The 14,361-nt window shown below is 52.3% G+C and overlaps 1 protein-coding gene across 14 annotated transcripts in view; it reads left to right on the top strand.

Annotated features, from left to right (window-relative positions):
* Positions 1-14,173, top strand: part of CCDC57 (coiled-coil domain containing 57) — a 107,989-nt gene extending 93,816 nt beyond the window's left edge. For all 14 annotated transcript variants that reach the window (XM_033438804.2, XM_049702382.1, XM_049702383.1 and 11 more), the window contains one exon: positions 11,701-14,173. In XM_033438804.2, coding sequence (XP_033294695.2) covers positions 11,701-11,903 — 203 coding nt within the window. In that variant the 3' untranslated portion in view covers positions 11,904-14,173. The remainder of the gene's footprint in view (positions 1-11,700) is intronic.
* Positions 14,174-14,361: the final 188 nt, after the last annotated feature.

Here is a 14,361-nt window from a genome sequence, read left to right as displayed (position 1 = left end):
ACATCCAAAGCAATCCTGAAAAAGAACAGTTGAAGTCACTTAAACTACCTGATTGTAAGACTTACTGTAAAGCTCTAGTAAACATGACAGTATGTTGTTGGCATAAGGACAAAAAATAGACACACACACACACACACACACACACACACACACACACACACACACACGGTGATTGATTTTTCAATTAATGTAACTTAAGAGGAATGGATTGTTTATGCAATTAATCGTGCTGGAACAACTAGATATCCATGTGGGGAAAAAACAAATCTCAACTCTTTTACCAAATACAAAAATTAAATCAAAATCTATCATAAGCCTAAATTTAAAGTTAAAACTATAAAACTTCTAGAAGAAAGCATAGGAGGAAATCTTTGTGACTTTGGGATAGGCAAAAATTTCTTAGGATTAAAAAAAAGTTCCAACCATAAATGAAAAAAATTTGCTAGATTGGACTTCATCAAAATGTTAAAGTTCTACATCTCCAATGACACTGTCAAGAAGATGAAAAGATAAGCCACAGGCTGGGAAAAAATATTTGAACACATATCAAGGACTCGTGTCCAGAACATTCAAAGAACTTTACAACTCAGTAGTAAATGAATAGCCCAATTTTTAAAATAGCCAGAATACTAGAAAAGACACTTTACAATAGAAGAGATACAAACGGCCAGCAAGCCCATGAAAGCTACTCATTGTTAGTCATCAGGGAAATGCAAATTTAAACCACAGCGAGGTGCCGCTACACGTTCCTTCACTCAGGTAACCGAAAACATACAAAAACATGACAATATCAGTGGTAGCGAGGATGTGGAGGGGCTGGAACTCACACTGCCTGAGGGAACACAGGATGGTCAGCTGCTTTGGAAAATAGCTTGGCAGTTTCTTAAAACTTTTTTACTACACAACCCAGCCATTCAATTCCATGGTAACCGTGGGAGAGAGAGAGAAACATGCACGCACCGGAAGGCCTTAACGTGAATGTCAGACTGGGAACAACACAGATGTCCATCAACACATAAATGGAAAAGCAAATTACTATGTAGCCGTATGGTGGACCACTACTCCACAAGCAAAAGAACTACCGATACATATGACAACAGGAACTCAGAAACATTTCTTTGATCTCTGGAAGAACCAGACATCAAACAGCACCTAGTGGGGCTTCCCTGGTGGCGCAGTGGTTGAGAGTCCGCCTGACGATGCAGGGGACACGGGTTCGTGTCCTGGTCCGGGAGGATCCCACGTGCCGCGGAGCGGCTGGCCCCGTGAGCCATGGCTGCTAAGCCTGCGTGTCCGGAGCCTGTGCTCCGCAGCGGAGGGGCCACAACAGTGAGAGGCCGGAGTACCGAAAAAAAAAAAAACAGTACCTAGTGTACGCTTTTTATGTGAAATTCTAGAAATGAGCCATATAGTCAGTAATGACAGAAAGCAGATTGGTGGTTGCTTAGGGCCGGGGGTAGGGATGTTTGGAGTGATGGAAATGTTCCACATACATGGATATATACATTTTCTACAACCCATTGAAATGCACACTTAAAATGGGTACATTTTATTGTTTGTAAATTATAGCTCAATAGAAGTTATTTTTTTTAAAAAAACAGCAAAGGATCTCCTGTGTTTAGCATCACCCAGACAGCAGCTGGGAGCTTCTGCTCTCTATGTTCTCCTCTCTACGTTCTGTCTCCTGCCCCATGGTCCCTTCCAGTCTCAGTTTCTAGTCTAGGAGACCTGCGTCTGTCACAGGCAAACCCAAGAAGGGCCAAAGTGAGAAAGACACCAGTGTCAACTTGCCTCACATTTGATGGCCGCTGCAGGTCCTTGCAGAATTCTTGTAATTCCTATCAATTTACTCAGGTTCTCTTAATTATCCTCCACTATGGCACTCAGGACTCCTAGGGGAGGTCATTACTGTCAACAGTGCCCTCTTAGCGGGCCCCAGGGCCTCTCGGAAGGGCCTCAAGAGCCCTGGGGGGTGGGAGGGATGAAGGAGCCTCTGGCTTCCTACCCTCATCCCAGCCAGAGCTGCCCTTCCCTGCAGGCCTGCACTCAAGATTTTGTTTAAAGAAATAGTACCTCAACTTTAAAAAGCATTAGAATCAGCGTATAGAACAAACCCACTTCTGGTTTCTTGATTCATACGCGGTCATTTGCTCTCTGGAGAACACTGCAGATTTCACACTCACTTTGTAAAGAAAGGGTGGCCTAGATCCTCCTTCGCTGAGGGAAGGCCCCCAGGTGCTGCAGGCAGAAGCAGCAGTGGAAATAGTGGCCACCCTCTGGCCACAGACAATGATGACAAGGCATCCGGCTGCATCCCAGTGAGACTTCATTTACAAAACAGGTGGCAGGCTGGTTTCGAGTCTTCTTGCTATTTCCAGTACTTTATCCTATTTGCTAGATGGTTACAGTTCTGTAGAGAAGTGCTCTGTAGTAAGCAGGCTGATCTGTCTACCCGCCTTGCTGAACTTCCACATTAACACTAATAGTTTGTCTTTGGTGCTTTTTTCCCTAAGTGGATGATCTTGCTGTCTTCAAATAGTGGGTGTTTCTTCCCTTCAGTACTTATAGTCCTATTGAGTTTGCTTTCCTTACAGAGCTGGTTGGGGCCCTGGAATCATATTAACAGGAGTGTCATCATGGACACCTTGTTGCATTCTCTGAGTTGAGGAGATTGAGGCTAGTTTTCCACTAAATAAAGTGATTGCTGTGTGTTTTTAAAATATAACATCTATCAAGTTAAAATTTTTTCCTTTTTTTTTTTTTTTTTTGGTTGCATTGGGTCTTAGTTGCAGCAGACAGGCAGGCTCCTTAGTTGCAGCTCACCGGCTCCTTAGTTGTGGCATGTGAACTCTTAGTTGCGGCATGCATGTGGAGTCTAGTTCCTGGACCAGGGATTGGCCCCCTGCATTGGGAGTGCAGAGTCCTAACCACTACGCCACCAAGGAAATCCCTTCCCTTACATTCTTTTTTTTTTTAATAAATTTATTTATTTATTTATTTTTGGCTGAGTTGGGTCTTTGTTGCTGCACGTGGACTTTCTCTAGTTGCGGCGAGCGGGGGCTGCTCTTCCTTTCAGTGTGAGGGCTTCTCATTGTGGTGGCTTCTCTTGTTGTGGAGCATGGGCTCTATGCATGTGGGCTTCAGTAGCTGTGGCTTGCAGGCTCTAGAGCGCAGGCTCAGTAGTTGTGGCGCGCAGGCTCAGTAGTTGTGGCTCACGGGCTCTAGAGTGCAGGCTCAGTAGTTGCGGTGCACGGGATTAGTTGCTCCGCCGTATGTGGGATCTTCCCGGACCAGGGCTTAGAACCCATGTCCCTTGCATTGGCAGGCAGATTTTTAACCACTGAGCCACCAGGGAAGCCCCTACATTCTTGATTTACTAAGAGTTTTCATCATAAGTAAGTGTTAAACCTCATCAGCTGTTTTTCTGCATTGATTATGATAATCATATTTTTTTTTGCTTATTGTGGTGAAATATGGTGTTAGATTTTCTGATATTGAAACAGCTTTGCATTACTGGGATAAACTATACTTGATAATGATATATTTTTAATACTTATTTGATTTGATTTGCTAATGTTTATATACAGTTTTTATAGCTACATTTATGAGTTAAACGGGCCTGTAATTTTTTCTTGGGTGGTCCTTATCTGGTTTGGGAATGTAGATTACTTATAAAATGAGCTGGGTAGCTTTCGCTCTTTTTCTACTTTTCTGAATAATTGGAATAAGATAGAAATTGACTATTCCTTGAAATTTTGGTTTCTTTGAAAATTCAGTAGAACCTCCTGTAAAGCCATCTGAACCACCAGTCTTTGGGGAGGGAAGTTTTTGATCATCATTTCAATTTCCTTAATAATTGTTGGACATTTCAAATGGTTTTGTAACTTTCCATTTCATCTAGATTTTATTAACTTACTCGTGAATAGGTCTTTATAACATTCATTTTTACCCAGTTATTCCCCTGCCATGTTCATTTTCTCTCCCTTTTTTGGATCAGTCTTGGCAGAGGTTAATCTTATTAATCTCTGCAGATAGCAGTTTGGGTTCTGTTGATACTCTGTGCTGTTTGTTTTCTTGGAGATTCTATGTCACTGAAACTTGCCTTTAACGCTATGACATGCTTTTTCCTGTTCCCAAGTTTGTTCTGTTCCTTACTCTCCCACTTCTCCCATTGGAGGCTAGCTCATCTCCTGGTAGTTTTAACTGTTAGTATTTCCGGATAAGTGTATTTAAAGCTGTTTCAGCTCTGTCCTACAAATTCTGAGATTCAATTCTAAATATTTTTTTAATTCACTATTTGATTTCCTGTATAACTCAAGGATCATTCAGTAATACATTAGTCAGTTTCAAGGCAGAAGAAATTTGGGGGAATTTAGATGTTGATTTCTAATTTTATTGTATTTTATTTGGAATGAATTGAGACTTGTTCTGTGACCTGATATGTGGTCTGATTCTGTGTGTGGACTGTGTTTGGCTAAAAAAAAAAAAAAAAGTGTGTTATCTACCTATTAGTTTAGACGTCTCTGTGTCTAATAACTCATGGTAATTAATTCCATTGACTAAGTCTTTGCCATCTCTGTGTGGGTTTGTGATCAACAGGGGTGATTAAAACCTTCACCTACCGTTTTGGATTATCTATTTTGCTCTGCAGCTCTGTCAGATGTCATTTGATATGTTTTGAAGTTGTCCCTTCACCAGAACACAGAGTTCTTCTTTGCCCCTTATGACACTTTGTGCCTAATTCTATTTTTTGTTTTGTTTTGTTTTCAATTTTTATGTTTGTTTTCTTTTGGCCTCACCACACGGCTTGGGACATCTTAGTTCCTCAACCAGGGATCAATCAAACCCAGGCCCCCAGCAGTGGAAGCACAGAGTCCTAACCACTGGACACTGGACTGCCAGGGAATTCCCTGTCTTTTGTTTTAAATGGGTCTTTTATACAACATCTTGTTGGATCTTGTTGGGTTTTTTTTTAATATAAATTTATTTATTTTTGGCTGCGTTGGGTCTTCGTTGCTGCACGAGGGCTTTCTCTAGTTGCGGTGAGCAGGGGCTACTCTTCCTTGTGGTGTGCGGGCTTCTCATTGCGGTGGCTTCTCTTGTTGCGGAGCACGGTCTCTAGGCGCACAGGCTTCAGTAGTTGTGGCACGTGGGCTCAGTAGTTATGGCTCGCAGGCTTTAGAAGGCAGGCTCAGTAGTTGTGGCGCACGGGTTTGGCTGCTCCGCGGCATGTGGGATCTTCCTGGAGCAGGGATCAAGCCTGTGTCCCCTGCATTGGCAGGAGGATTCTTAAGCACTGTGCCACCAGGGAAGTCCTGTTTGTTTTTTTTAATCCAATTTGAGAATTTTTTTCTTCGTTGCTGTGCTTAACTCATTTATGTTTATTTAGTTCTTATCATTGGGCTTAATTCTACTTATTATTTACTTCCCATTTATTTACTTTGTTTCTTTTTTCTACATTCCTGCCTTTCATTGGAGAAATCAAGTTTTCTGCTGCTGCACTGTAAGTTACAGATTCTACTTTTACCCTAGGATAATTTCACTCACTCACACCCATGTTCACGCAGCCCTACTGATTTCTCACACTTGTTACCACTTTCCTGCTCCCCCGCCATAGGCACGTTCTTTACACACTCCCCTCCTCCCCATGACCGGCTGCCCCACCCCATCACAGCCACAGTGTCTGGAATTCTCATTTTGGGTCGTTGTGGGTCTGCATGGGTTTGATTTCTCTATTTCTAACGTCTCTGGCAGCTTCTTCGGGATTTGTTTTTCTCCTTCCGTAAGCACTCCTCCCAAGAGTATTCTCAATGTGGATCCTTATATTGAACCAGAATTTGTATCCCACTTGTCTGAGAACCCCTCGTGCCTGCATCCCTGTAGGGATTTAAAGTTTGTGTCTGACAGATTCTGTCCTCCATCAACATCCTGTAAGAATGCTGTTCAGTCCTCAAGTAAGCATAATAACAATGTAACTAATCCTGGGAAATGAGCGATTTGTTTTTTAACTTGGGAAAGACAGTAAAAGATTTCCTGGGCTTTGCACGTGTGGCTCTCGTGGCCAGGTTTCTTGTGATTCGAAGGTTCAGCCCTGAGTGATTTTGGCATCATTACACATGCTACTCCGTTTATATTTTAATGTAAAATAGAGAGCCAGTTACAATCCTGAACTACAGATGTCACACACAAGTGAGCAGGAAATCTCGTAGCGTAAAATTCTGTTGTTTAGCTCTCCACAGACCCTGCTACAAACATGTGGGTTTCGGGGTTCACTCTACAACCAGGGCTGAGCCTCCCTGGTCCACATGGGGACTGAGGGAACTCTGCAGATGGGCAGAAAAGCCCAGCCATCTACAGAAGGGGCTCCCAATTCATGGGGTGGGACGTGGGTCAGGCGTTCAGAGCTGCACGGGCACCCTCCTCCTGGCAGTGCCCAAGGGAGGCCTGACAGAGGGGCAAGAGCTGCATTCTTGCTTCCAGCCCAGCGGCTGCAGGTTGACGGTCCTGGACTTTTGCTCTCGGCCCAGCTGCACCACCTCTGTGTCAGGACGGGGATCCCGCAGTCCCCGTGTAGGGGCCGGGTGTGAGGCCAGTGTGTGCCCAGGAAGCTTCGCCTGGAGCCAGGCCTGGCACCGTGGCGGCACTCGGCAAATGCCACACTTCTGCTCACACGGTCAGTCGTTCCGGCAGCCCAGGCCCCTGGAGAGGCCTCCTGGCCTCCTTGCCAGCCTCAGGCCTCCCACTTGGGCTGAAATCAGACAGGGAGCAGCAGAGAAGCTGTGGGGAGCTACCGGACACACAGTAGGTCTGCGCAGAGCTCACTCCCGCTGGCTGCCTGCCCTGCAGGGCACGACTGTCACTGGCCTCTCCTCCTGAAGGGGGTGGGGTGTGGTGTTTGCGGGGGTGGGGACCCAAAGCAGCCCACAGGGTCCTCAGGCTCATCGCCTGGGGCCTGGTCCGGACTCACGGGGCCTGGAACAAGGCAGGCAGCCAGTGTGCTTGTGGCTAATTGGTGGCCCTCCCGAGGGGGCAAGTTTCTGTGGAAGAGGAGAGTGTTGCCTCACTCACAGCTGTCCCCTCTCCAAGAAGGAGCAGAGGGCAGCCCTTCGAGGCGTGTGGCCTGCCGGTCTGCACCCTGGCTGGGTGCAGAGGTGGGCAGCCCCTCCACATGAGGATCTCCAGTGGTGCTTGGGTGCCTGGCCTGGCCTACCTGGGGGCAGAGCCCCCACAGGTCCCTTTGAAAGTGTACCTTTCATGAATGTCATCTTGTTTATCAGGTTTTCAGGCTTTGATCTCTGGAAAGAAGGCAGATCAGAATCTACCCCGCCCCATGTGCCCTCCCTGCTGTCCCCACACATGCCTTACAGAGGACACAGGCTCTCTGGGTGCAGCCTGGGCACTCGGCTCCCCCCCACCCCGCCAGGCAGCCCCGCCAGCCCTCTTCCCTCCAAAGGAGGGACCCAGCCAGGCTTGGTGGCCCAGCCTCTGCTTTCTGCCACCTGACCCCAGCCCCCACTGCCCTGACCTCTGTCCTGGTGCCATTTCCTCCTTGCCCACGCCTGCACTCATGTGCCTGGCGCCTGCCCACCTGACCTGGCCTCTGCCAGCCCCTCTCCTCTGGGGAGCTGGGGCTCAGACAGGCCCCGAAAAGGGGTAGAGTCACCATGGAGGCGGTGCCAGCTCTCCTCACGTCCTCTGCCACAGAGTATTTCTGCTAAGTCCCCTGCCCAAGTCCTGGCACCCTGCGGCCCGGCAGCCCTTCCCAAAGCCCAAGATGGAAACCACACTGGGCCACACTGAGGGACGCTAGCAGACAGTCCTGGATGAGCCCAGAACCAGGGAGGAGGTACCCCCAAAATGATGGTAAGCAGGAGCAGTTAGGGGTTAGTGTCAGGCCTTAACTTCAGGAAGGGAGGGGGAGGAGTGGTGATGCTACTCTGTTAACCAGGTTGGTCGGGGCAGCGTCCCCAGCCCAAGGCTGGGGGTGGCTACAGGACCCTGAAGGAGCTGGTGTTTCCTGCCTGCCCTTCCTCCACCCTGCTGAGTAGAGTCAGGCCTGGCAGTGTCCTCCCAGAGCCTCTGCACCAGGGGCCAGCAGCAGCTCCCAGCAGGGCACCATCCACACCCATCATACACGGAAGGCTTGGGGCGCTATCCCAACAGTGGTGGGAAGCCTTGGAAGGATTTGGGGGTGGGGAGTGTAACAGAATCTAACTTTTAACCACTGATCCACAAGGAGGCCCAGGGTGAGGGTGAGGAGACCTGGGGGTGTGACTCCCCCAATTTGAGAAATGTTGAACTTTGGGGCTTAAGGGGCTCCCAGGGAAGCAAGAGAGAGGTCTCGACAGAAACGAGGGGCCGCCGGCACGCAGAGGTGGTCACCCAGAGAGGAGAGGGAAGGACTGGCTCGGGCAGCTGAGGCTGAAGTGAGCCTGAGGAGGCCTCGTCCCCTGTGGCCAAGGCCACAACTGGCACCTGCGTCGAGAGCAGCCACCCAGCTCCAGTGAAGGCTCTGGAGAGCCGCGGCAGACATGGCGCCATACCCCCTTTCTCAGGAGTGCAGCTGAGTCCCCAGCCCTTCCAACTGCCCTTCCAGGCCTGGCAGGCGTGCTCAGGGTCGCCCTGAAAGCAGGCAGCCTAGAAGCGAACTCAGAAGGGAGCTGACCAGCAGCTCCGAGCCTCCAGAGAGCTGTGCTCAAAGAGCCAGCCCTAGGAGGCCCTGAGACAGGAGACTAGCCCACTTCCCCCGGGGCGCTGGTCCACAAGAACTTCTAGGCTCAAGGTCATTACAGGCGCCAGGAAGGTTGTGGGGAAGGCCACCCACCATAAGTGCAGGCCCACACCCCCCTTGGCACTGTCAGCCCCTGCAGGGCCCCCCGTCCTGCTCCCGGGTTCATACTGGGAGGTCTTCGGCATCTCACTGAACCTTCCTGAGAGCTGGAGCTGGACCAGCAGCCCATGAGAGGCAAGTGCTGTGCCCCCAGATTTCCCTGAAGCCTGATCAGAACCAGTGCAGAAAGACAGCAGAGCAGGTCAGGCAAGGGAGAGCAGGCAGAGAGCACGGTGGGAGCCTCGCTTCCACACACCAGCTCCTGGTCCGAGTGAGGGCGCAGAGTAACCAAGCGGAGACCACGGCTCGGGCACAGGGAGTGTCCTGAGGAGAGCAGGCCTGAGGTGTCCAGCTTCGTGCCTGAGCCAGGACTGCCCTGCCCCGGGAGCCTGTCCTGGAGGAGCCAGTCACCCCCTCAGGGTGACACTGCAAGGAGAGGGACAAAAACCAGAGCCTGCAAGGCCGCCTGTGCCATCCTCCCAGCCTCGGCTCAGAGGCCCTGCCCGCAGGCAGACAGGTGGGTCTGCCTGGCCTGTGCTCCCAGCACACAGTGGAACCACCTGCCTGGCATCCGGCTGAACTGGCAGACAGCTCCTGACAGCTGGGCACAGGGAGCTTGGCCTCCCAAGCAAAGGTCTTGGGGCCTGGGCTGGCCCTTCTCCCTCCACCTCACTTTCTCCAGGAGCCTCCAGGTGGAGACTCTGGGATAGACTCAGGTCATGCCCACAGAACCCCTGAAGGGCTGCTCCCTCGAGTTATAGGGAAGGACCCCCAGCATCACAGCGGTCAGGGTCCTGACCCTGCCCCTCCCCAGTGGCCGCTGCATTCCAGAAGGAAACCAAGTGAGCAGCATGGAGCTGACCAGAGATCCCTGTATAAGTACTTGTAAAGGCATCTGGGGTGGGAGTGTCTCTGTGTAGAGAGGAGGAGTTCGTCTGGGGTTTAAGAACCACAGACACGGGCGCTTTCCCAGAGAAGGAGAGGCAGCCATGGCCAGTGGAAGCAGAAGGGAGCCTGGGGACGTCCAGGGACGCACTTCCTCACCCCACTCCAGGACCCGGCGCATGGAGGCACTGGGCAGGAGGAGAGCAGAACCTGGCCCAGCTTTGGGGCTGAGGGCTCTGGGGAGGCCACTGGGTGTGACCCCTGGAGGCTCCGGGAAAGGAGGAATGGTTCCAGATATCTCCAGAGGCCAGAGGAGCAGAAAGAGCACAAGATGAGAGAGGGGGCCAGGGCCTGGGTGCCCCTGGCAGACCCCGAGCTCATGGTGCTGGAGTCACTGGAAGAAGCCCAGCACGCAGCCCTGTGTGTGTGCTTTCAAAGCCCAGGCCTTTCCCATCTCCCAGCTCCACACCAGCACTGTTCTTTTCCTCCAGAGGCTGTGCAGCTGGCCTGTCCTCGGCCTCAAGTCTTGCCCAGGTTGGTTCCTGTCGTCCACCTGTACAGCACGCGGCCATGCGCTGGGCAGGCCTTCCAGACCTCTCCCCACAGCGTCCCACCACCAGACCCAGGGGGGTGGGCTCGGTGACACTGGGTAGACGGTGTGCGTCACTGCAGTGTGTGTCACACGTGTGAGATGCCAGTGCCAGTTGGCCAGGCCCCACCTGTCTTTACACCCTGGGGCAGCATTGTCTTTTATTTTACTTATTTTTTGGCCTCACCATGTGGTATGTGGGATCTTAGTTCCCAACAGGGATAGCACCTGTGCCCCCTGCAGTGGAAGCATGGAGTCTTAACCGCTGGACTGCCAGGGAAGTCCCAGCATTGTCTTTTTGTGCAGACCCTCCTGGAGCTCCAGACCCCGGTCCTGCCTGCTGGGCCAGCCCAGGAAGGAGAGCCGCCCCTGAGCTTGCATCTCACAATTGCTTTTTATTTATTTTTATTTTTTATACAGTTTTTAAAGGGTTACACTCCATTTACAGTTATTACAAAATATTGTCTCTATTCCCCATGTTGTACAGTACATTCTTGTATGTCTTCTTGGTACTTCTAAAAAAGAAATACAGGGCTTCCCTGGTGGCGCAGTGGTTGAGAGTCCGCCTGCCGATGCAGGGGACATGGGTTCGTGCCCCAGTCTGGGAAGATCCCACATGCCACGGAGCGGCTGGGCCCGTGAGCCATGGCCACTAAGCCTGCGCATCCGGAGCCTGTGGTCCTCAATGGGAGAGGCCACAACAGTGAGAGGCCCGCGTACCGCAAAAAAAAAAAAAAAGAAAGAAATACATTCTTAGTTCTAAAAACTAGGAAAATAGAGAAGAGCTCAAAGAACTTTTTAAAAAATCACCTATGGTGCCCTAGTGCAAAGACAGTCGTTGTCAATATTTTGGAAGTGCTGCCCTGGAGCATTGGCCCATACCTGTGACACGTGGTGCAGCTCCCGGTCCTTGGTCTGTGCCTGGCCACGCGTGTTGGGGCTGCTGCGCGGTTGGAGATGCCCGGCAAGCATGGCCAGAGGGCAGGGGGTGGTTGACAGCCTGGGAAATGCCTGGGAAGTGTCGTGAGTCAACCATTAACCCTGGTACCTCCGTGGGACCTATTGCGAAATATGCACGACAGGGGATGTCGTTTTCAGGGCCAAATGTCCTGAGTGCCCAGTGGAGGAGCAGGCCCAGGCCCTGCAGAGCATCTGGAGAGCACGTGCCCACACAGACCTTCTTTGCGGGGACACCAGGGCCAGAAACCCCAGGAACAGCTGTTGCCCCGGCATGGGCTCCTGCAAGGAACCAGGGCAGGCATGGGGTCTCTGGTTCCTGCTGGCGAGCAGCTCGGCCACTCGCACTCAGTGAACCCAGCTCTCTGTACACACCGCATCCTGCCCCTTCCTGCCCCATGATGACGCACCCTCCTTTCTCTTTTCTCTTCACTGCTAGAGCACCCAGCACCTCCAGCAGCCTACAGCCTCCAACACCCCGAGGGGAGCTCCCTGGCGCCTTGGGCGGCCTTTGCTGTCGAAGGGATGAAGATGGAAGCCCAAGCAAGGGGCAAGCCTGCCAGACACCCCAGGGCTCATCCTGCAAAACCTAAAGGCTGCCAGCGGCCCCCCAAGATTCGTAACTACAACTCCAAGGACTGACCTCCTCGAACCGCCCCTCCCCACCCCTCCTCCTCCCTCCCCCGCCCCTCCCCCTTCTTCTCATCCCTTCCTCCCTCCCCCCTCCCCATCCCTCTCTCCCCACCCCTCCCCCTTCTTCTCATCCCCCTCCTTCCTCCTCCTTCCCCTTCCCCCTTCCCCTTTTCCCCCTCCTCCTCCCTTCCAATCCATCTTGGTCTCTTCCCCCTCCTCCTCCTTGGTGGCTTTATCTCCATATCAGGGGGGTGTGTGTGTGTGTGTGTGTGTGTGTGTGTGTGTGTGCGCGCGCGCGCGCGCGCGCGCGCGCGCGCGCACATGGGTGGGCACAGTGAACTGAAGAGCAGCCTCCCCAGTGCTGCTAAGGCGCCTCGTGGACCGATTGCAGAGCCCCGAATTGTTCTTTTAACTTGGGAAGGACAGTAAAAGAGTTCCTGGGCTTTGCATGTGTGGCTCTCGTGGCCAGGTTTCTTGTGATTCGAAGGTTCGACCATGAGTGCTTTTGGCATCATTACACATTGCTACTCCTGGGGCCTGGTCCGGACTCACGGGGCCTGGAACAAGACAGGCAGCCAGTGTGCTTGTGGCCAGTTGGCGGCCCTCCCGAGGGGGCACATTTCTGTGGAAGAGGAGAGCATTGCCTCACTCACAGCTGTCCCCCCGCCAAGAAGGAGCAGAGGACAGCCCTTCGAGGCGTGTGGCCTGCCGGTCTGCACCCTGGCTGGGTGCAGAGGTGGGCAGCCCCTCCACACGAGGATCTCCAGCGATGCTTGGGTGCCCGGCCTGGCCTACCTGGGGGCAGAGCCCCCACGGGTCCCTTTGAAAGTGTACCTTTCATGAATGTCATCTTGTTTATCAGGTTTTCACGCTTTGATCTCTGTGGAATGAAGGAAGATCAAAATTTACATAGGCATATTGATGTCCTAACCACAGATGCACTGCTCATCCTGGGCGCAGTGCTTGGGGAGCTGCGGAGGCAATGGCAGGTCACTTCTGATGTGCCAGGAAGGAGCACGCTGGGAACAGCTTTGCTGCCAGGTGGCGGGGGTCTCTATGCTCTGCTGTGTCTGGCATGTGGCCCTTTAAGTGAGGTGTTGCCATATGACTTCCTTTAGATGAAAAAGTGAGGAGAGATGCCCTGTCGCTTTCCCTAGAAGCACTTCAAAGCCCATGAGTCTCCAGACCTCTGTGGTACAAACCAGGGACTCAATCCCAGCCACCCAGCCTGTAATCGTCCCATCACCTGGGCTCCTGGCAGGCTGTAGTAAGCAGAGCCCTACTGACCAGCAGGAAGTGAGCCTAGGATAGCTTAAGACACCAAGAGTTGGGGACTTCCCTGGTGGTCTAGTGGGTAAGACTCCATGCTCCCAATGCTGGGGGCCTGGGTTCGATCCCTGGTGGGGGGACTAGATCCTGCATGCCAATCCCGCACGCCACAACAAAGATCCCAAGGGCCACAACTGAGACCCGGCGCAGCCTAAATAAATAAATATTTTAAAATAAATAATAAGACGTGGTCTTTAAAAAAAAAAGACACCAAGATTTGAGGGTGTTTGTGCAGCACGGTCCAGCCACTCCTGGTCCAGGTTACCAGGTGTCTGAAAAGGTCTTAAGTAGGAAGGAAAAGAAAATCCCACAGAAAGGTTGTTCGGGACAGCAATTCAGCTGTGGGATCTCGGGGCCCTCTCTCCCCTTTTCCTGTCCTGCCCTTTATTCCACAGTGTGCGAACCAGAAGCCCCCAATGATGAAGCCAAGGGGAAGAATAGAGCAGGGAGTATGGAGCTGCCCTGGGACTACCTGGGGGCCTAGGGAGCACTGTGTGTGTGGGGGGGGTGGCGTGTGGCCACGTGAAGCCATGTTGTCTGGTTTGACGTGCCTGTCCGTTCTGTGTTGTCCCTGAACATCCGCGGACAGTGCCACACTCCACTGACAGCCCCTGAGCTTCGGAGGGCAAGGCAAGAGGGGTTGCCAAGGAGCCAGGCGAGGAGCGCAGCAGCGTTTGATTTCAAGACAATGAGGCTGCGGGGCACCAGCCCCAGGGAACTGCCAAGGCTCCTCTGGCCTCACAAGGGTCTGTCTGTGGCCCCAGAAGATAGCCAGGGCGGTGCAGGGCGTGGCCACCAGGCCGGGAGGGCCGTCTTCCTGGACTCTCACTTGACCCCAAGACGGAATGTCTGTTTCTTTTTGGTCTGGAAGTTAAGGGTTTTTTGTAAATTCGGTAAACATTAGAGCAGGGGAATTACAAAGGAGGGCGCGCCGGTGAGCGGAGACGCAGAGTTCCGCCGGTGCGTGTGCGCGCCCGCGGGTGAGAAAGGCCACGTGCGCGCGCGAGTGCCTCTGCCCAGGGAGACTCCTTTGTTCAAATCACACCAAGAGGTGTCCGTACAGAGCCCGCTTGCCAGATGGCCGCGCCCAGTCCCCGCGGCCGGCTGCGGGGAGCCCCTGCCCGGCCTCGGGAGCGTC

This window comes from Orcinus orca, chromosome 19 (genome assembly GCF_937001465.1).
Source record: "Orcinus orca chromosome 19, mOrcOrc1.1, whole genome shotgun sequence".
Classification (NCBI taxonomy): domain Eukaryota; kingdom Metazoa; phylum Chordata; class Mammalia; order Artiodactyla; family Delphinidae; genus Orcinus; species Orcinus orca.
This window is presented reverse-complemented; position numbering and strand designations above follow the sequence as displayed.